The sequence below is a fragment of the Ammodytes marinus genome (genome assembly GCF_949987685.1).
Source record: "Ammodytes marinus genome assembly, chromosome: 20".
Classification (NCBI taxonomy): Eukaryota; Metazoa; Chordata; class Actinopteri; order Uranoscopiformes; family Ammodytidae; genus Ammodytes; species Ammodytes marinus.
The window spans coordinates 5,090,818-5,113,415 of NC_137224.1; the positions used below are offsets into that span (position 1 = coordinate 5,090,818).

The window sequence follows — 22,598 nt, forward strand, 5'->3', positions numbered from 1 at the left end:
TGGGAGGCTTTGACTTGTCAGGCCTGCAACAAGAATCCTCCATATGAGAGTACTCTTTAATTGCTTAGGATTTATATGCTTATCATCAGCTGAATGCAGGAAAAATAGACATAGACTGATTGTTGCCTTTAAAAGGAATACTGTATATCAACATTGACGCATCGGCCTTGATTTTCTCTCCAAAAATGGGATTGTTTATTGTTGTACGAATGTGTGTAGTGTTGTTGAAAGACACAAAGCTCTCCATAGTGGTGGTAAGAAACATCCTTTAATGATTAAACTCAAAGTAGCTTTGGTAATATCCAGACCATTTGGAGGTTTTAGGTGTAAACATGACATAGACAATTGAACTCTGTCGCTTTGCACACAAATAGTAGGGCAGTTGTCATTAGAGCAACATCTCTTCTAACTGAACCCAGTCATGAGCATCATGCTTGAAAACCAAGGCAGACTAGCTAGCGTAAACTCTGAATCAAACACACACTAATCCACCACAATGTAGCTCTGTTTGGAAAGGCTGCAGGAGATGTCAAGTGGAAGATGCACCCTTGGTTACAGTGATCAAGACACGTCCAAGTCCTCTGATTTCTGATGCCAGCACAGATACTGTTGTTGACACTGAAACACTAGCTGCATGTTTTGAATAACTGGCATCGGGTGCAAACTGCCTAGCCATTGCCTCCCTGTGTGTGTAACACAAGTCACATACAGCATTCGCAAATACTTGCACAGGTTATCTGATCAGAGTATGATCGCATACTGTAAGGTATAGACTCGCAAGGCTAGACTGTACACAGGCATGTACATGCTCTACGCTATGTTTCAGTTGCAAATGGCATATGAACATACAGTACGTGCATATGAGTTTGCTTTCATTTGTTTATTCCTATCTACTGGCAGTTTCTCCACATTATGTGTTTTGCTAGAAAAGGCATGCGTGTTTCAGAGTTTACAGGCAGACAGCATAACAGCCTAGAACAATGACACAAAATTCTGCACTATGCAACTTCTAGCTCCACAAGCATCAAGTGTTAGCGTGAATCCAGTCCCTTCTAACAGTGGAATACACAGTATTAGATCATGTGAAAGTAGTTTTTATTGAGTAAGTGGGTTTTGTTTTAGGCTAGATTGTCATCAACCTCTGTTATGCACAACATATAAACAGTGTTTTATACAGTAGAAGAAGAAGAAAACAGTCAGTGGGCAGGGACCGCAGCATGTCAAACTTCAAGTATGTGAAACAGACATTTGTATCATCACCGCAAACCTCTCTGTCCTTTCTCTCGCGTATGAGTTAATACTAAATATTTTTCCCAATCATCTTGTATTTCCTTATATGGCTTCAACTCAGTGGCATTTGTTTCTAGGTTAAATGTATGTTTTTTTCTTCTAAGGCTATGATGACTCGCGGTGTCATATGTTTGGTGTTCTACTGAATAGGCACTAAATTTGGCTTCTTGAGACTTGAACAGTCATACACATACGAAGTGGATACAAACGTCGGAATGAAGGCAACTAGAGCACAAGTTAAGCTTATATAGAGTGATTTCACTGCGATCCAACTCTTCACAAACTCGCAGAATAATACTGACATTCCAAATGACTTTTGACTTCATCAATATACCACCCCAACCTTCATTTTTTTTGCACTAGCGAATGAAGGAAAAAATGAGGCACTGCCATGTGAACTGGGGCTGTGTTCCCTAAAGAATCAGTCAGACACTGTATTTACAAGTGTACCTCTGTATGATTGTCAATTGAACTAATGGCAAGCTGACTCTAAACTATGACAAAGTAACTCCATTGTAAATGATCGTTATCAGTAATAGGAATGATAAATACATAGCACCATGTTGAAAATAATAAAAGAAAACAAAAAAAAAACAGTGAAACTTCACAAATAGAAAATGACCAAATCATTTCAGTTCACGGCTATACTACTACGTCCATGGATGTTACCACTCTTTTTTTTGTAAAGCAAGCCCATCAAAAAATAAAATAAAATCTCCTTCTTTACCCCTTCTATTTCCTATACATGCACTTTGGTTAATATACTTCAGAAACTTTTTTTTTTCTCTTTTTTTTATACTAATTCTTTGGCAATTACCAAAACAAAAAAGGCAGAAAAACAACGACAAAATAGCATCTAATTATTTGTATCGTTACAAACAAACAAACACAAGGCACTTAATCAGCTCAAACGGACGACGAGTAACCATTGACGGAGCAACACAAAAAAACTATGTACATATATGTAAAAAGTGTTATAAATAGGTTTTAAACCATAGATACTATATACAACTTTTAACTGAGACATTATGGGGTTGTTGTTTTTTGGTGTTGGTTTTGCATGTTGATTTTACGGTACTACACCGCCCCTCGCTGTGATTCTGGGTGTAATGGCCGGGTTGTCTCCATTGGACCGTTTGGTACTCAGGCATCAGAACTTGTACTTCAGAGGGGGGCTGTGGACACTTTGCAGTTGGGAGGGGGGGAGGGGTTACGTTAATATTTGGGAAAACTAGTGATTAAGTTATGGCTCATTCTCGCTTCCTCAAGATGACATAGATGATTCCACTGATCAGTGCCAGCGGGAAAGCCACCCACGCCAGGATGTAGGAGTAGCCGTAGTCGTCTGTCTTGGGCACCCACTCCGGACTCATCACCGTGTAGATGATGGCGCCGCTCATCACAAACAAACCTGGAACGAGGAAAGAAACAAAGTGAGCACTGAGAAATATAATAATATTGATCACTTATTAGATCATTTTTCTCTGTAGTACCATTTGTGTAGCTTTTAAGGCAACTGGTGCTATTAAAGTGGCTATTTCAGGTTCCTTAATTGTAGTCTTTGGACAAAAGCAGAAGTTTTTGTATGAAGCCAGCTGTTGTTCCTATAGGTGAGCGTACTAGACAAAGGCATTTAGAAAAACTATATTACATTATGGCTGTGTAACTGTACGTCACCTGAGCTTAATTTAGGTTGGACATGTGGGAAAATCCTCTTTTTCGCACCAGACATGAGGGGCTAACAAACACAATGTAATTATTCATATCCCTGACTTGTGTCCTGGGCTGAACCTTGACTGGAGGTGTAGGCTAACCGGTCAGCATTTCCCAGAAGGCATCCCTCCACATTACATCACAGAGCTTCATGCTTATTCAACTCCCATCCAGCCTTTGCAAGCCTTTCCTCCTCCGCCCACCTATCCCCCCCCCCCTGCCCCCTGGTCAGACATGGCATGATCTGTTTGTCAGACCCCCACACCACACTGCCAGCCTTCCTGACATTTCAACTTGTGCGACTGGCGATACGCCCGGTGTCATTCCTGTTTGGCTGAGTGGGCACCTGGGTGCCAGGCTAGGGCTATGCGCTGGCACAGTTCAGAGAGCCAGACCTGGGATGGTGAAAAGGGCTGCCAAGAATAGACACAATGGACTGGCAGTAGAGCCGCTCTCTGGCCAAAGGGCACGGAGTACAATGGACAAGCGAGGCATTAAACCATTACTAGCTGGCTCAGGCTCTCCTAATTCAATTCTCAGCAGTGTGAGCATCTGCTAGTGGTTTGTACGCTATAGTTGGATTTGTGTGAGCAGGTTTACAGGCTACGCAAGTGTTACTGTACTAATTGAGAGAATCGGAGTTGTGCTGAAAAGATTAGTCATTAAGTTGATTGTTTGTTGTTGTGCAAAAATGCTGAAAATCTTTGTTTCCAACTTCTCAAATGTAACGTTTAACGGACCTTCTGCCAAAAACTACTGACAACTCCAAATCATCAGTGTCTTCGGTTTAGAATTTTCTTTGTCGTTTAAAGTATTTCCATTCATTGTAGAGATGCTGTTTCAAGAAAAGTTTGGATTGGTCTCTCAGTTTTTTTCAGTAATTGTCATTGAATGCTTTGTGTCGAAAAAAGGAGTTTGAAGGTTGTCCCTATGGGATCTGGAATCTGGTCATTTTTCACCATTGGGACATTTGACGGACTATGACCAATCGATAATCGTACCGGATCTAAAACATATAGCAGTAAAATGCCTGAACTCAGTTATATTGCTGGTGTTATTTGGGAGTGCCAAAGGGGATCGAACTCACTGGAAAGGATCTGGAAGGCTCCCGTGAGGAAGAAGCGTCCGCCCTTCTGCAGAGTGAAGAGCTGGCAGAAGAAGATGAAGAGAGACAGGCAGCTGAAGATAATGGAGAGGATCATCAGAGCCTGGACCGCTTGAATCCACACTGTAGAGGGACAACAAGGAGAGGCGTTATCAATAACTGACCCACAGTTATCAGTATAAAATCTATCATTTATATACAACATTGACTCAATGAGTTTATGAATAGGGAAGGGCTACAATTGGAGACATAGGAACAGCTTGATGGTCTTAAGCATTCTCTCAGAGAGAATGTAACGAGCTTTGCCCTGGCTATGTTTACTTCTGGGAATAACAATGAAACCTAGGTATCTTGTTCCTAAAAGCTCTCCAACCCCCCAACCAAAGCAAAACCTATGACTAAATGTACCACGCCAATCGTTACTGCTATGGTCCTCCAAGGCCAGGCTGCCTGCAGGAAGCCATTAACCCATCACCTGTATTGATGTGGAGATGCATCATCCATCTGTGCTTTTTCTCTGAGTGAGTGTGTGTGTGTGTGTGTGTGTGTGTGTGTGTGTGTGTGTGTGTGTGTGTGTGTGTGTGTGTGTGTGTGTGTGTGTGTGTGTGTGTGTGTGTGTGTGTGTGTGTGTGTGTGTGTGTGTGTGTGTGTGTGTGTGTGTGTGTGTGTGTGTGTGTGTGTGTGTGTGTGTGTGTGTGTGTGTGTGTGTGTAGGTTTGTATCTGCGCTTCATTCGTACCACCACCATGCCAGGAATCCCAGGACTTCCAAGCAGGGTCTATTTCTTGTCTGGGGGTTAGCCGTGCTTCGGCTTCTCAGGTTTCATAAGGACACACTCCCTCCCGTACCCACCCAACTTTTCTTTTTAGCTCTGCTGCCCGCTGTTAACAGTCGTAGTCTGGTGCCATGTCACAAGGTGCTTGGCCAACAAAAGGACTGCCCACAATCAGTTGGCGCGTTGGCAGCCACTAAACAAGTCCACCCATTTTGCTTCTGTCCTATCTTTGTATCAGCAAATACTCCGGAACCAGTCTATACTGGATTCTATGGGATGTTGTTTGTCTCCAGTTGTATACACGCCACTGATGAACCCTGACATTCAAATCTCTCAACATTCTCAGGCATCAGTGGTGTATTGATTATCTTGCATGCTGTACATCAAAGGGGCCTATTGTGGTTTTAATGGGAGCCATTTACAACATTGGGGAAAAAAGGTATACCATGCATTATTTATTACCACTCAAAAAAGACGATTAAGTGATAAGGCAGCTTACTTTGGTGTGATGTTATGACTTCGGCTGACCACATTTTATAATGGCTAAGATAAAATATACTCCATAGCCATGTAGCTTTTTAACTTTTAAAAAGATTCTTGGAGACGAAAATATGTTTCTGTTATAGATTTAGGGAGACAGCATCCTGAATGATTGCGCTAGGTTAGCAGTGTGGAGTCAGGTTACCAACAATAACAGCACTACAGTATGTGCTGTTAATCACTGGCCCAGGGATGAGATATGGAAGGAAACATGACACGCTGCTAAATCTCCATCCACAAAGTGCAGCCAGCCAGCGCCAGAGCAGCAACAATTAGATTCCAACTATAATGATGCCGTTTTCAGACATGGTCCTCTGTGTGTGCTATGTGATAAATTAGTGAAATGTTCCATTCTCTGTCCTATGAATAGTGTCCACCTATAAATACCCAGCATTCATCACTGCTTTGCTTTCTGATAAACACACACACACATATCTTGTCCTTCCTTCCTTCCTTCCTTTGCACTGACCCGTAGTAGGAAACAGTCAGTGACATGAGACATTTCCTAGCATGAGGTGTGGTTGAGGGCTCAGAATATCAACTGATATAAACTAGTATGACTCATAATCCAAAATGGACATGAATGGCATGTGGTTTGTGATTGTGGTATTACAATGCTTTGCTTGTAACAAACATGTGAGTGTTTCCCTGGGACTCCAAACAGGGGAAATAACTATCGTTCTCTATCTTTCCGCCTTCTATTCTAAAGGCCCTAAACCACACAAGTGAACAACAAAAAATAAATCTGCAGTATTTACTCTGCTATGTTTATGTATTGTTGGCCTGTGCCAAGGCAGTAGACATTCTTCCTCAAAAGCTAATCTTACAGTGAGTAAATCCTATTAAGAAACTTTCCTTGCTGTAAGGACATGATGTTTAACTCAGGTTCATCGTGTGATAACAGTGACATTTCTCACTTGTGAGCGTCATCAAAGTTAAATACAGCCCATTTCATTGTAACCAAGGCAACAACAAGGGGAACCTCAGACGTTTCAGAAAGGCCCTAAAAATAACTGTGATGACCGTGATTGTGATTCACTTCAGAAGGAACTTGATTGCTCAGCCGAGCCTTTTGAATACAGAGAGACACACACACACACACACACCCACGTGACGGATGACCACTATCTTCTTCCATCTCCCTAAGCCAAGGCACAGAGCAGTACCCGGGCACACGCGCCTTCTTGAACAAACACTGTGCGTCAGTGCTCTAATGCAAACAAGTCAAACAAACTGCCTGCGCCATAAAAACTACCTGGCAGAGCATGCAGGCGCTGGTCTGCTGCTGCTGCTGCTGCCCTGACTAAACACACACTGGCTGACTGAGCGCCGCTCATTCTAGACCAATGACATCACCCCTCTGCAGCCAGAGATGACAGCACATTCAGTAGCAAAACATACAGCTTTCTCAACAGGGATCTCACATTAAAATTGATAGATAACTAATTTCTTGGACAATGGAACTGTTATCAGGTAAGGGGTATTCAAAGCTGATGTAATCCATAAATCCAAGTATATTTATCTTATCTGATTCAAACATGGCTGACTCGGTCTAAATACATCTATTTAATTATTGCAGCTGCCTGTCCCAATGATCCCTGCTAACTTAACACTGGCCGCTATGATCTGTGGCTGGGCGTGACCCACCACCAGCATGCTATGTTCTGCACGAGGTTCTCCAAGGTCTCCCCTCCGCTTCCAAACACTCACTTGCACACATAGACCAAACACTTGAAATACTCCCCTTGCAGCCCCACCCTGATTCCTCCACACAACTCCCCTAACTCCCTCTGTCACTATGGACTCCCCGACATGAGCCCTGAATATGGACATCGCACCACGACTATTTATACGGTGGCAGCCTATCAGCGGCTAGCACTCTACTTATTCTAAACAGGCACTGACACATTCTCTGCCCTAGATGGCACCAGAGTCCCAGAGGAGCGGTGACACACCCACATTCATCAGCCCACGGTGAATGTTGGAATACAAGCAAGTCACTTTTTCAAAGTCCCTCCTTAATATCACTGGGGGTGGTTTTAAAACTTAGTTCAAAAGCAAACAGGAAAATGGTCTTATAAATGGAAAAAAACGCAAGAATATGTTTTAAAGGGTCCGGTATTGGGCATTGTATTGTAAACACAAACTCAAATAGTGGTTATATTCATCTCAAAGGAAACCAGTGAAATGTTAAGCAGATGTCTGACCTCCAGTTGATGCGTTGCCACAGTGGTATCCCCCGTTGGCAGTGGAGCAGTTTGTCCAGAGGTCTGCGGTGTTACTCTCCCCTGCCGTCCATACCTGCATGGTGTCAACAACAGACAAGTCAAGTCAGTAAAGTGTGGAGAGTAGAACTAAAAGGATGAGAATTGCTATTTATTCAATCATTTGCACATTCAAATTCCCAAGACACTTTAAGTTGCCTGTAAGCTTCAACAGCTGTTAAGTGTAAGTCAGTTAATATCTATATCCAATCCGCAAAATGGCATCTGAACAAATGAAGAAAAACGTAATTAGTTGTACTCACGCTGACGATGGTCGACACAAACATGAGCACCAGTCCAGAGATGTGCAGGAAGATGATTCCCAGTAGTAGAAGCAGCATCTTTGCAGAAGGTCTGGAAAATATTGAGAAAAATTAAAAGACTCTCTGTGTGTGTGTGTGTGTGTGTGTGTGTGTGTGTGTGTGTGTGTGTGTGTGTGTGTGTGTGTGTGTGTGTGTGTGTGTGTGTGTGTGTGTGTGTGTGTGTGTGTGTGTGTGTGTGTGTGTGTGTGTGTGTGTGTGTGTGTGTGTGTGTGTGTGTGTGTGTGTGTGTGTGTGTGTGTGTGTGTGTGTGTGTGTGTGTGTGTGTGTGTGTGTGTGTGTGTGTGTGTGTGTGTGTGTGTGTGTGTGTGTGTGTGTGTGTGTGTGTGTGTGTATAGATGTCAGAATGTTGGGACATGGGTGTGTCGCTGCAGCACGTTCAATACGCACAGCCTTTAGGTAAACTTCATCAGGACATGTCTCTGTCTGATGGCAGCGTTTATAGAGCAGCACGATTGTACATTACAACAATCACGTCCCATTTAAAAGAAAGTCATTTTTGTATATTCTACATGTGGGCAAAAAGTGGATTTCATGTGCCTTTGATTAACAGCTAACATCATCAGTTCGTTTGGCGACAGGTTTGTTGAAGCTGACCTGAATTCGAAATTCCTGTTTTTATTTCTTCAAACTAAAATAAAAAGTTCATGAAAAGCTTTGCTCTCTTTAAATTGCGTTTTTATGTGTCTATCATTTTCAATTGGCGTAACATCGCTGCCTTGTGTCGGTTACAAAATTAAACATAATTTAATTAACGACCGTTGCTCTCAACGAGATGTTTAAATCTACCACTAAAAGAAGATAGCAAAGTGAAAATTAGGGTTAATTTGATTATTATTATCGGACAAATATATCTTAAGGACAAACTATTTGCAATGGCAGTTCAGTCTGTGCGCGCAATGGAGAGGCAGGTATCCCAGCGAAAAGCGCGTTTCCTCCTTTAATCCGCCCGTACTGTGTGAGTGCAGCTGTATATAAACAAGTTTACAAGAGACCAAAGTCCACTTACTTTGAGCTGGTAGGCTATTTCCACACAAAAAAGGGGAAAGATTCAGGCTTAACACGAAGCAAAAGCAAGTTTTCCCAAAAGAGTTCCAACAGCGGGTAGATCCTCAGTCCACTAAAGTCGCTCTCAGACTAGATTGATGCCAGGGGCTGACGTGCAGTTATAAAGTGTCTCATTATGGATGAACAACGCCCAACGTGCGTCGCTGCGTCATGGAGTGACCCTCTGGTCCACAGCCAGCCTTCCCAATATAGATGCTCCATGCGTAATAGTGCATGGGTTGCCTTAGTTACTGAGTGGCTGTAGTGTGTGTAGTGACATGACAGATCATTGTTTTTCTCACATGTTCCAGCTTTTATTGATGTTATTCCATATTACATACAGAAGCAATGTACATTACAAATCCACTTGTTGATAGTGCTCACTTTTAGAATGTGCATTTAGCAAAAGTAGGTTATATCTAATATACATTCAATATGTCGATAGATATTTTAAATAAGATATATACTGTATACAATTAATATGTGAGTGAAATGCCTTCAAAAAACAAATTGAGAAAAATCATAACACAACGAATGTGTTATGAATATTGGGATTTGTAGTTTTTAAGGGTAACTGTCAATGTCACAGTTGTTAAGATGTATTTATTATGATAACTTTGGATGGATTGTAACTTTTGGTTGTAGGATTCTGCATGTTTTATGTATGCGTGTCATATGTCTTGATTGGAATGGTATATTTATGTTTTTAAATTTTTCTTTTTTAATGTGGACCCCAGGAAGACCGGCTTCAGGGCACAACTAATAGGGATCCTTACAATAAACAGTACATGTGGCAGCTGATTGCTTGGCTGTTTACACAGCTTGATTTCTATATCACTTCATGCATGACTTTATTATGGTATAGATTGTCTCAGCCTCTTGGTAATTGGGCTGTTTTAAGCCAAGAAAAATATGTGAATCAAGCCTTTCATGAAATTGATTGATTTTGTGTTTATGGTACAATAGAATAAGAATAATGGTATTTTGGACTGTTTCCAAAAAGGCATATTTCCCGTAAACGCAGCGTTGAGTTGCTATGGCAATGACAAACACAAACACTGTTGCAGTGAGGTGTAGTGAAGTGGGTCTTTTATCCCTCTTGCTATAGCCATGCAGTCGGCTAGTGAGTCAGAGTATGTGTGAAAGTGTGGATGGGTATGCCCGGCGCTACGCCACTGAGCGATATTCTCTGTGGGACTCTCCTCTGTTTGACATGACTCATTCCCAGTGGGAGTGAAACCGGTGTTCCACCCCGAGCGGTCCTCTGTTAATGTGTACGGGGAAAAAAAGTATGCAAACGAGGGTAAGTCCTATAAATACGGGGTGTTGCAATGAATGGAATTCAAAGAAATATATACAGGGAGTGTTGGGAGCGGTCAAAACTGTAAATATTTGAAAGAATGAATGAACGTTCTTATCTTTCTCTTCTTCTTCTAGCACACAGTTAAGACATAGGAGATACACCGAAAGTCTGCTGTCAGCGATGATTTAGCTGAAGATGTAGATTGTCAACCCTTAAGCCAAAGATGTTTCACTTGTAATTTCCAAATACAGTATGATTTCTGAATCCCTGATAACACTGGACACATTACGTTCGCATGTCATCAAACGCGCACTCCTACACTTCTGCAAAATTTCAGAAAGAGCCCTCCCCCCACCCCCCCATAACAGAAAATACTTGTCTTTCTTGACAGACAGCCCAGTTTGAAACACACACAGGCTGGTTGGTGTTGGAGGAGCTTATAGGAGCTGTCCGACCCTGGATAACCCCTGTCAACATCCACTCTCTATTCTTCAGCACTTAGCTCACACTTCCTGAAAGCCTAGCCTCTGCATGTGTTCCTCACACTCACGTGAAAAACGGAGGCCTTTTTTCTGCTCAGCTCTTGTCCCCCCCCCCCCCCACCCCCCCCCCCCCACACACACACACACACACACACACACACACACACAGACACATGAAAGGGACACTTACAAGACCAGATCCCAGCCACGAGGAGCTGCTCAGTTATCAAAGTAGGTGACATTCTTGGCCCCCAGATGCCTAGAAGTGCCTCTTTGTCCGATAAGATTGTATTGTTGTTTGCGACTGATATCTGTTGTGTACTCAACCCAGGGTGACTCTGGTGTTTACCGAATCATCAGCCCCTTTTTTTTCCTCTGATCGTATCAGCCGGGACCTACAGTCAAATAGTCAATACGATTTACAGTGAGAACTCCTTGTTAAAACTGTGTTAGGAGCTGTGTGTGCAGGGCAGGCGCTCCCCATTCTTCCCATCCCTTATATGTCAATGTTTGTAAAAGACTGACAATCAGTTGGGGCCGAGTGGGACACGGGAGTGTTAGGTTTACTGCGTTTGTGAACTAAATGGGGTCAAAGTCAAACTACTAGAGAGGAGAGACACATAGCAAGCATTCACACAGGGATAGTGAATTACGTCGCATCTGGAACGGCGTGTATAGCGTTTCACCTCTGTCGTTAAAATGGCACGACTTATCTGTTTACATGTAGACCTGATTGAGTTACAGTAACTCCATCCACGCATACCAATACAGAGCGAGGAGGAGTGTTAAAACAGATGCGGATATCATGAGTTAGGTTCCCTTTTTCTACCCAAAGAATTCCCTCTTACATCTGTAAAATAAAGAGAATATTCTAGATGATGCTGTAGCGTTAAGATATCACCAAAGATGGGCCCTGGTCGACGCAATTGGATTCCACTCTAAGTTGATTTTAAAACAATGTGACAGACGGCCTTCTTCCACTTGATTGGATTTAATGGCCTTATCTCGGCAAAAACAACGCAATCCATTCACTGGGATGATCAAACAGCGGTGTACTCACGGCAGATATTTTGCAGTGTCAACGTTGGGTCAGTGAGGATGCAGTGATGATGGTCAAAGGGAGGGCCGGCCTGTACGTGCGTCAGAGGGCCTTCTGAAAAGTGTGGCAGGTTGTGGAAGCCGTCAAACGTGGGTTAGTCCTTGTGTCCCTGTCGTCAGCGTGTGAAGTGTGGCTGTCTCTATGTCCACAGAGTTTGCAGGAGTTTAATAGCTAAGCCTCCCACTCAGGCCAATGTCAGAGTCGGACTGCCCCCCTCTCGCTCGACTCAACATTGGTCTCCAGTCTACGTAACTGTTTGCAAACTTGCACACACACTACTGTATACTGTGTGTAGTAAGCATAGGACAACAATCCTATGATGCCAGCAACGTCATAGCATTGCAAATAATTGCACAGTGAAATAGAAAAAAAGGAAAAAAAATCAAGGAAACTGTCTCCACTTTCTTAGCTTTGAGGCCAACTAAAACTCTTGAGATTTAAGGAACATTTAAGCCGACTAGCTATCTTTTGCTGAGATAAATTAATTCATTTATAAGCAATGAAAAGGTATCTTTATAAAACTTAAAATATTGAGTTCTACATACTAATCATTTCACAACAACAGCTGTGCCAACTCATTCTCTGTCATGCAGATAACAAACAGAACAAAGTTGGTCAAAATGTTCATTCAAACAGTAACCCTAACAGTGTTACAACTGTCTGACAAAAAAGAATAGGTAGATCTGAGTATTCCTAACTTTTTTCATTTTAAACAATTGCATTGACAATTGTATAAAAGTGGTTTAAAAGCTGCACATGCGATTTAGATGGAGTGAACGGTGGAGACAGACAGGGTGGAAGATAGAAGGGGATGTGGACACAGTCTGTTTGTTTGTGTGTTGATACCTTTTTAAGCTACTCACAACCCATGTCTTGTCACCAGACTTTAATCAGACTGAACATAATGCTGTGATGACAACAAAGGAGTAAACGGTGACCTGTCCCTTGAAATACACTACGCGGCAGATTGCAGGTGACGGTCGCGCAGACAGCCTCGTTTGTGGGTCAGGCGTTCGCTTTGACAACATAATAATGGTGCGTGGTTTTCACTCTAAAACTATACCCAAGTGGTTTATGTGAGTCATATTATCAGAGAACATATTTAATATGTGCGTAGACATTGGTTTACGTAATTGCAATTCTAACCACTATGTTTAATTTGTTGTGTAAATGTTAACAATTGCACATTTACTCATTTTGAAACGCAGCTCTTAAGCAAACTCATCAAGGCCTTCAAACCTAACCTAGAAGACTAATAGGGCTGTGACATCTGACGATTGCCAAATCACATGGTTGTGATTCACACATTATCGTGTGTCATTCAATTCGGAAGCTGTGAAAGATGTTGACTTGAGTAAAAGCATGAAAGTATCCATGAAACAATAATAATTGTATGAAAAAAGCTATTTAGAAAAAAGAAAAATCATCTGTGTGACTTGTTTTTTCCCTCTTATGCACTGTGCTTGTTTCCATGGTTCCAGATATAGGACATCTAATAATATTTGGATTTAAAGTGGTACTACAGTGCATACATTGCCGTCATCCTCAGCCCACTGTGATTCAGCAGAAAAAGGATGCGGTGCTGTGTCTCAACCTCTGTGTTGCTCTATTATCTCTTTATCGAGAATGACAAGAAATGGATCAATGTTATGGATTGTTATGGAATTCCACTCAATCACACAAATGACCCACAAGACATCTCTCTTCTGTACATTGTACTACACATCCCAGTCTTTGTAGATGACCTCTGAACTTTTGTTATCAGTCAGGCTTATCTTTATTATCCCAACTCCCTGGTTGGAGGCACCAGTTTTGTGCAGAACGCAGGGGGGGGGGGGGGGAATAAAATGTGGATTGACTTAAAGTTTAGGGTATTACAGATTTATCGTGTGAGAAAGGATCTGTGGGCTGTCACACAACAACCACAAAGCCACTGTACGTGAGTGTGGCAGTTTGGCTGTAAAAACCACATTGAATGTTATGTATGCTATCAGCCCGTCACCATGCTTCCTCTCGCTATAGCTTGTAACCGCCACTATGGCGATTACCCAACGGACTGTGTACATTTTTTTTCTTGTTTCATCCAAGCTAACAGTAACAGACACAGTAACAGACAACCTTCTCAGCCCGAAAAGACGGAGCAGCCAAAAGGCCTCTTGAGAAAAGGCAGAGTTTTTGGCACAGTTCCAAAAAGCTGAAGGAAGAGCTGGTTCCCATGAATGTTTGGTGTTTAGAGTTCAAACTCAGATCTCTCCGGCAGTTGGAGATGACTTGAAATGGAATGAGAAATGTTCCATATCATTGAGCTAACGAGATTTAAATGAGATATTCCAGTAAAGGCCATGGTCCCTCACAGTAGGTTAACAATAATGACCCAGATGCATTTTGTCATTGTTATTTACATACAGTATCTTACATGTAATTCATGTTGGTTGAGACCAAAGCTGACAAAAAAGGCAAGCGAATGTTGGCGCTTAATTTTTCAGTTAGCCATAGGATGAATATGTTTTATCTACTTCAGCTGCATAAATAAGTAGGCCATTTGGCAAACTCAATAACCATAATAATGTAAGAGTGATAGTATGTCAGTGTGCAGTGTCTGTTTTAAACACATTGAGGTAAGAATCAAGTCCCAGTTGGGTATCAAGTTGTGATACATGCATATTGTTAAACGTGCATACTTTGAATAAACCAAATTCTCTCCATGACATCCACCACTTTCCTCCTTCAATGATGCACACTCAGTCCAGGTCTGTAATTACAGCAGCGAGTTGTGAGCCCTTAGTGACTGACACAAGTCTCAAGTGATGTGTGATCAGCTCTTTAGTATGGCATGATGGTATGGAAGAAACATAAAATAACACGGGGCGTGGGCATCTATATAAAGAGAGCGAGTGTTAAAAATAATCTGCCAATATGTGTGGACTGCGGGCAGAATTCCGGAGTACATTCCCCATATGCGGGGGTGGTAGGAGGTCAAATAGGAAGGCTTATTTGTGTCCCATCCAGAAAGAGAACCAAGCGTGAGAGACAGAGTAACAGGGGTTCATTCCACTTAGCTGAACTGATTTATCATGGGTTACTCTGTTATGTATTTGTAATCCATAAAAGAGGGAAGATAGAAGGGGAAAGCAAAGGGGACGGTTATGGCAGTAGAAAACCCTCAACTTTTTTGCGATCCGTCAGTATGTTTAATGACAAGGTGATGATAGATAGGAGTCTTTTGATGTGAGCCAGACAACAGGGGGCCTTTCTTTGCAATACTAAGGCTCAGGAATGTGCCTGGGCACATGAGTGGGACAACGAGAGCCCAAACATACACACTCATCAAACACACACTGCAGAGAGAGACCTCCTGTCTTGGCCTTGCTCCCAAGGGGTTTAAAGCCAAACACAATGCTGTTTGCACAGCTCGGAGAGCTCCTCGGCTCGCTGTGACATTACACCTAAATCAAAGTGCAAGTGTGTTTATCCTGATGGCCACTGTGAGAAATATCTACAGTGAAAAGGCTCTGTATTTACACAAGAGACGCTAGCATGCTATTATCTTAAAGCTATAGTGCGTAAATTCTGACACCCTCATGAGGAGTTCTGAATAATTCCAACAACACTGTTGGCACATCTACATGATGTAAACCTTTGGTGATCGCACATGGATTTTATTCCTTCTGCTGTATGTCCAGGTTATGTTTAGCAGTATAATCCACAACCGAACCATTTCTTGGGATTTCTCTGAGCTCCTGTGGCAGGGTCGGGGGGCGACACCAGTTGGTCAACTGTGCCATACTGAAAAATGCAGATAGAGTTTTGTGGAGCTGATAGGCTTAATCAAATTTGTGTCAACTCATTTGGCAATGGCTTGATTGTAACCCACATTCATTTATATGAAAAAGTTACGTACTATAGCTTTAACGCTGAAGTAAATGAAAGGATTTAGGTGGAACCAGATTTCATGACCTTGCAGCTTATGTTGCAGGTTGCATCTCTTATCTCTGATTACTATGCCAGTCCTCGGCTGTCCGTCTCAAATTTCCATTCACTTTGTCAGTAGACTCTTGCACATACTGAGACACATTTTGCTATATACCCTCTTTTCTTTTCACTACAAGACAGCAAGTATATACCACGGAAATTAACTGCAGGTAAAAAAATAATTAAAGAATTAACACATGGAGTAAAATTAAAGTTGGTCAATAACTCTGTTGCTATGTGATATGATCTCTCCTTCAATCTGATAGCGGTGATCAAATTAACGATTGGAGACAAGGTGACTACTGTGCAGGCAACAGTCAAAGTAAACAGTATCTGTGATTCGAGCAAAGTTTACATTCCTCAGTGAAACCAAAGGTTATGCAGGAAGTGCAGTAGTAGAAGGGGTTGGGTCAAGGAGTGAGATGGTCTTTATGTGTGTTCAAAAAGCAGTTCAGGCTCTTGACTGGTGTGAGGACTGCATAAACAACATTAGATGTAACCGATACTCTTCACATCTTTAAATGTGCGGGATAAAGCCAGGGTTAACTGTTCACATGCCAACCCTGCCCTGTACAGGACCATCAGGAAAACAGAGGGCCGGACCAAATGTGAAAGAAATAAGGTTGATTAGTGAGTGGCATGGGGCTCAAGCCTTTGAGGATGGGTGTGAGGGATTATACATTACTTAGAAGTTGTTTGCTCAGCCCCTCCTGTGGGTGCAGGTTATGAGTAATGGGGCCACACCAGTCATTAAAGAGGGATGGTAAAGATAATCCATATTTACCAAACCTTCATTGAGAACCAATAGAAACCTGGCTTGATGGAATACTCACACTGAACCATATTACTATAGTACAGTACATCATGTAACAAAGGTTTCTATAATTAAAACCAGGGGTTTCAAGTTCCCCCTCTTCTACGTCATTCAGAAATGTACGGTGGATGTTTGAGAGTTGTATATGCAGTGATTCGATTTGATGATTAACAAAACAACCCTTTTAATATTTAACTTTCAAGTAAACCACACATGCTTTTCCATGAATTAACCTGTAATACATGTACCGTGTCAAATTAAAACATTTGGAGACTTTGAGTAGTGCCTAATTATTTGTCATGGCAGCACAACTTTTAATTTTCTATTTTTCTCAATATTTTCTATACATGTTGTAAAAGCATTACAGGTACAATTCTCAAATTCAAGATAATCCATTACGTTAAGTTATTTTGTGTATAGCCACAGCACCCTCTTAATCACATCAAAACCAATTATGATTGGTCCTCCAAGGATCTCCTCTGTAAGACTTGATCTAGGTGTAGCCCACTAGACGGGGCATGCTGGGAAAGCTCTTTCGCATGCTCATGCACTTTTCCTGCTCCAGGAAGAGTGAATTGGCCTTGATGGACAGATCATGCTCCAGGGTCACTTTGGTCTTGACAAGAGTCTGTAGAGTGTTCTCAGCCTCCATCAGCCTCTCCTGGAGCCGGTAAATGGTGTCCTCGATCGCTCTCACCTCACTCACAAGCCTGAACAAGAAAGGATAAAAGAAGCATTCTACTGTTGGGCGGCAGTGGCGTAGTCGGTAGGGAGATCGCCTCTGGAGTGCAGGGTCGGAGGTTCGATCCCCCGTCTCCCCGCCACATGTCGAAGTGTCCCTGAGCAAGACACTGAACCCCAAATTGCTCCCGATGGTTCAGAGAGCGCCTTGCATGGCAGCTACTGCCATCGGTGTATGAGTGTTTGTATGAATGGGTGAATGTGGTAAGATATGTAAAGCGCTTTGGGGCTGAGAAAATCGGCTAGAAGGCGCTATATAAGTCAAGTCCATTTACCATTTACCATTTTACTGTTAACTGTCCTCATTTGTTAATACAATGTAAAATGCTAATTGTATTGTAGGTCAATGAGGATCCAAGTGCTGGTACAATTAAATTATCATTATTAAAGTGAATTATCATTACTTGCGTTCATTATCATTAACAGTCGGTATGAGTGTTTTTCATTTGTGACATTCATTTTTGGCAGCAGCTGAAATTAAATTGTCTGCTTTATTTTGACAAAATCATGATTTCTGGTCTTCTCTCAATCATAGCCAAATTGTACCACCAATTGTGTACCCCTTGTTTTACCACACTCAAAACTAAGTCCATTACATGGTACTTCCCATCTCTCGGTTATTAAGGCATATTTTTTGTAGAACTGTAAGTCATTCTTCTCAACCTCAGTTTTCAATCATTTATGTGAGTGTGATTTAGAAACAATAACTATGGTACATGACTCCATTCGAAAACATTTCTAGTTTCAGAGTAACAGTACCTGTGGTGTGGGTTATCCCTGCAGAGCTCCACGTTGGGCCTGCGTGTCCTCTCCTCCAGCCTGGTTTGGGCCACTTTCAGAGGGCACTCTTTGTCTCTGAGGGCCTTCTTCAGAGACTCGATTAACATCTCGGTCTGGAAAATCTCCTGCAGAGTCTTGGTGACGAGATAGGATGGACACAGAATAAAAATTACAGAAAAACCACGATGGCAGAAACAGCTGAGTGTCTCATTCATGAAACTAGCAGGTCATCTAAACTAGAAGGTGATTATTAGGTTAAAGGAAGGTATAAAAAAAAGTTGAGAATCTCAATGGTAGAAGCAGAGAACAAATAACAAATTGCACATTACGAGCTTGGAATCAGCTGAACACAGAGCTGCACAGTGGCCTGCTCTGTCCAAACCCATTTGATGTAATTCAATTTCATTGCCAGTCACTACTCCTTACAACTGACAGTGACCGAGGTTTATTAAGGACAGTGTGCCTCACATCACAGCTGCTGTCGGTGTTTAAACCCATACAACAGCTGATGTGGATTGAGAGTAACCCCCAGCAATTTACCTTAGAACAATGGGATCCAGTGTAGAATATGCAATGAAAGAGGGCATATATTTTCATTCCTCTCCTTTGACTGGAAAGTCTTACAGTAAACATACACATAATCCATCACAGACAAAACATATGTCCCCTACAGGCAACACATCTCATATTTATGTATTCTGTACACAATTCAAGCAGCAGGTTTGTATTGTGTGTACTAAAGAGATGGTCGGGCACAAACACATGACCTCTTCCTAATAAGTGGCAGATTAAGTTACCCACTGATGGAGGAGATTGAATGGATTGTGTCCTCATTCTTGATGAAGAACCATGTGATTGCCTCTTTTAACCCACCTATTTATGATCCAGACTTGTACCTAGACTCTATTGTCTTGTGCTAAATAGGACCATGTAGAAAAAGTGATGAACCTTAGCCAGGTGTGTCTGCAGGCTGTTCTTAGCATCAGCTGTTTCTGATATGCGGTTTGTGAAGGCTACGTTGACATTGTTGAACTGGTTCCACATTTCGTTGGACGTGGTGTTGAGCAGGACTTCTATCTCGTCCCTGAGCTTGTGGGAGGTAGAACGTTCGCTCTGGGAATGCAGGATGTTGTCGTCCGTGAACTTGGACCACGAGTCTGGCAGAGACAGTCTGGCAGATGGGAATGAAGGTCAGAAGATTCCTTTTAGCAGTTTATACTCCCACTGTCTTTGTACATGTTATACACGGATAAGACAAAACATTTTCAGATACTTTCCAACCATGCTATCAGTTTGTCTCCAGGGAATTCAATATCTGGCTTTCTGTCCATTGGTTGGTCCAACAGTTGGATCCAGACAAAATCTTGACTACTATTGGATGGATGGATTCATGGATTGAATGTCATGAACTTTTTGTTGAAATATCTCAAAACGTATTAAGTAATTTGCAATGAAATTTGGTACAAACATTCATGTCCCTTTTGGGATTAATTGTAATATGTTTAGTGGTCCATTGAGCAGTTAGCTCAAAGCACCACTGTACCCAAGTACAGCCAAACAGTGTCCCGCTAGCATGGCTACATACTTGATGTGATGTGTCCAAACCTAGTTTGAGAACAAAATAGATCAGCAGATAGCTAATTTGACTTTTAGAGACTGTCAAAGACAACCCTTGCCAGTATTCCAAGCTGGTTTAAAGAAACATGAGAAAGTGTTAGCAGCTAGTTCACTGTGATGAAACAGAAGCGTAGTTGATCTCATAAGGCTAAAACTCACGAGGGGTCTAGTCTTTCAACCCCCCTGTAGTAGCCGATGCCGTCTGATGTATTCCTCAGATGGTGACACCTGTCATCTATCCTTTGGGCTGACACTTTGTCACTTATGTCTCTTTCCAATTCATGCTGGGCAGCTCGGTTTGACCTAATGAATGAATACATGAACAAGGGGATACCTCAAATGCATGTCAAACTTTACAGTTTTAGAAGTAATCAACAATACATTTGATTTTTCAGACTCACGCCAGCTGAGCGATGGCTCTGTCCACATGTCTCCTCATCCTTTCCTGACATGACTTGATGACTTCAACTTCCTTGTTGCAGTAAAGGTAAATATAAATACAATTTCCTTATTTATTTCCCCATGTTGGTATCATAACTCACACACACGCATGTACTCACACTGTGGATTCAAAGTTACCTTTATGAGGTCTTTCTCTACATCATCATGTACCAGATCGATGGACATCCGCTTCTCTCTGTGGTACAAACACTCTTGAGACACCTATTGACAAAGTGATCATGACTAAGACAGGTTTAAATTGTTATTAATTCACTCCAACAATATCAAACCTTTTCTTCATTGTGCCATTCTAATAGGCTTGGAACTCATTAGAGCAGTTTTGGTGTAGTTATGGTAAGGGTGTATGTATATGTATATGTATGTTCCTGTGTGCATAGTGCAATGTATCAGCTGCGTTCTCCAGTTTCAGTTACCTGGAGAACTCTGTAAGAAAGCCTGCTGCCACATGATCTTAGCCTAACAAGGTGTCTTTGTCATCAGAGCTAGTGCCAGATCAAGTTGACCCACTCTGGGGTGACACGAACGACCAGTGGCGATTTAAGAGGGCAGTGAGGTAACCTAATTATTAGAAAGACCCTGTTGCTACAAACAAACCTGGCAACCCTGGTCAAAAGAGTGTTAAGACAGATGCAATTTGTCCTTGCAGGGATGTTGATATTTCTGCAAAATGTTCACAGAGCATAACTCAAATTGAGATATTACTTACCAGGGAGGAACACATGCACACCCATTTAAGAAATTCCTTCCACCCTCACCTGAAAGGGCCCCTGTGTCTCTGCCAAGGCTCTCTCCAGCCTCCTCTTGACCTCAGTGAGGGCTGCTATCTCGGTCACCATGTTGTCAATTTCATGGCTCAGCTCAGACTTCCAGAAGACGATGTCGTTGAGCCTCTCACCAATGTTCTTGCTGGTATTGTCCTGGGTTCGCCTGGTCAGCTGATCCTTATCCTGCATCAGCCGGATGGTGTCTCTCCTCAGCCTCTCAGCGCTATTGCGGGATGACTCGGACTCCCTGTAGTTGCTTTGGTTGGACTTGTACCAGTCGTCGGGAGTGTAGCGGGTTGTCAGGGCCGTCCTGTTTGATGGGTAGAACATGGTCTTGGCTCGAACCAGATCCAAGTTGTCTCGCTGTAGGGAAGCGGCGGTCGGGATAGCGCTGCTGCTCTTGTAATAGCTGTTGGTCCTCCACAGGTTGGCACTGGGATTCATGGTCATGGCAGGCTGGGCACCCCGATAGCTGGATGCCATGGTGGAGATGGCAGGGAGGAAGTGGCTGGTTTTTGGCCGAGCATATGTGGCCGTCAGAGTGGATCCCATCATCTCCATTTCTGACCCCCTGTGAAGGTGACAATGGTTTCCTGAATCCAGTGCATAATAATTTTTTACAACAAGTATTCTATTATCAGCTTCTTTTACCACTCAAAAATAGGTAAATGAAGCGTCCTCATTAGAGTTTATAGGTGAAAAGAAAAGACAAAAAATACCCCAAACAGGAAAAATAAGTATCTTACCAGGATAAAGAGAGCTTTCCTTTGGATACTGGACCTTCTCTATGCAGACGGGCTTCCTCTCAGCTGTGCTTACCTGGAAATGAGCTCAAGAACACACTAAAGGTGAATTGTCATGCATAATACATAGACAAGTTTGTGAGTCATTCATTCGGCCAACCAATGGTGGCCCACAGTCCCAGGCTCCAGGAGATGGCCTGTCCAAGATTTCTGTTGACAGAGAAGGGGTTGCCATAGGTTACTGAAACACTCTGCCTGGGATTTTCAGATTAATGGTCAGCTTTTACTTTGTTCAACTAAATATACAAAACGAAAATGTTAATGCAGTGCTGTGCAGATAAGACTTATGTTTGTAATTTTTCTTTTCTTATCCATTGTTATTCTTAATGTAGTTTGAAATATGCATATTGACTAAAATAAACTCTAAATAATTGTTTGCCTCAAATGGGCAAGTCTATTTAAGCAAACATTACAAATCAATGGCACTATAATCACCCATGATGTGAATTTGTTTTTATGACTACTGTGGACTTGATTTCTTATCCTCTTCTTACTTGTCAATTCCCTTTGCTTATAAAACGTTTTCTGGTGAAGTTCATATTTTAGACTTCTTGTTAGAACGGGGAACAATCTGAGTTTTGTCTTTCAGGCAGGCAGGCAGGCAGCATCAGATAGCTCACACTCGCCGTGAGAACCTAGCTGTCTGTATGGATTACAGTCCCCTGTTCAATGATTCATTCCACAGGAAGAGTCCACACAAACCCCTGT

The 22,598-nt window shown here is 42.2% G+C and overlaps 2 protein-coding genes across 2 annotated transcripts; both read right to left on the reverse strand.

The window, feature by feature from the left end:
• Nucleotides 1–252: 252 nt before the first annotated feature.
• pmp22b (peripheral myelin protein 22b) lies at nucleotides 253–9,142 on the reverse strand. Its single transcript, XM_080049021.1, has 5 exons — nucleotides 9,016–9,142; nucleotides 7,950–8,040; nucleotides 7,630–7,723; nucleotides 4,091–4,231; nucleotides 253–2,701 (listed from the first exon to the last, which is right to left on the reverse strand). The coding sequence occupies exons 2-5, from the start codon at nucleotides 8,025–8,027 to the stop codon at nucleotides 2,541–2,543; spliced, it is 474 nt and encodes a 157-aa protein (XP_079905147.1). The 5' UTR covers nucleotides 8,028–8,040; nucleotides 9,016–9,142; the 3' UTR covers nucleotides 253–2,540.
• Nucleotides 9,143–17,216: 8,074 nt separating this feature from the next.
• On the reverse strand, nucleotides 17,217–21,911 carry tekt3 (tektin 3; the record flags this gene model as incomplete). The annotated part of the gene is made up of 8 exons (XM_080048783.1): nucleotides 21,834–21,911; nucleotides 21,079–21,658; nucleotides 20,441–20,524; nucleotides 20,263–20,333; nucleotides 20,021–20,164; nucleotides 19,193–19,415; nucleotides 18,224–18,378; nucleotides 17,217–17,433 (listed from the first exon to the last, which is right to left on the reverse strand). Exons 2-8 carry the CDS (start codon nucleotides 21,646–21,648, stop codon nucleotides 17,217–17,219), a joined length of 1,464 nt encoding a protein of 487 aa, XP_079904909.1. The 5' UTR covers nucleotides 21,649–21,658; nucleotides 21,834–21,911.
• Between the last annotated feature and the right edge of the window lie 687 nt (nucleotides 21,912–22,598).

Coding starts and splice junctions, on each gene's coding strand:
- pmp22b (XM_080049021.1), bottom strand. CDS start 8,027: ATGCTGCTTCTACTACTGGGAATCATCTTCCTGCACATCTCTGGACTG. Junction 7,724..7,949: donor TTGTGTCGACCATCGTCAGC/GTGAGTACAACT, acceptor GACACCATGCAG/GTATGGACGGCAGGGGAGAG. Junction 2,702..4,090: donor AGCCTTCCAGATCCTTTCCA/GTGAGTTCGATC, acceptor TCCTCGTTCCAG/GTTTGTTTGTGATGAGCGGC.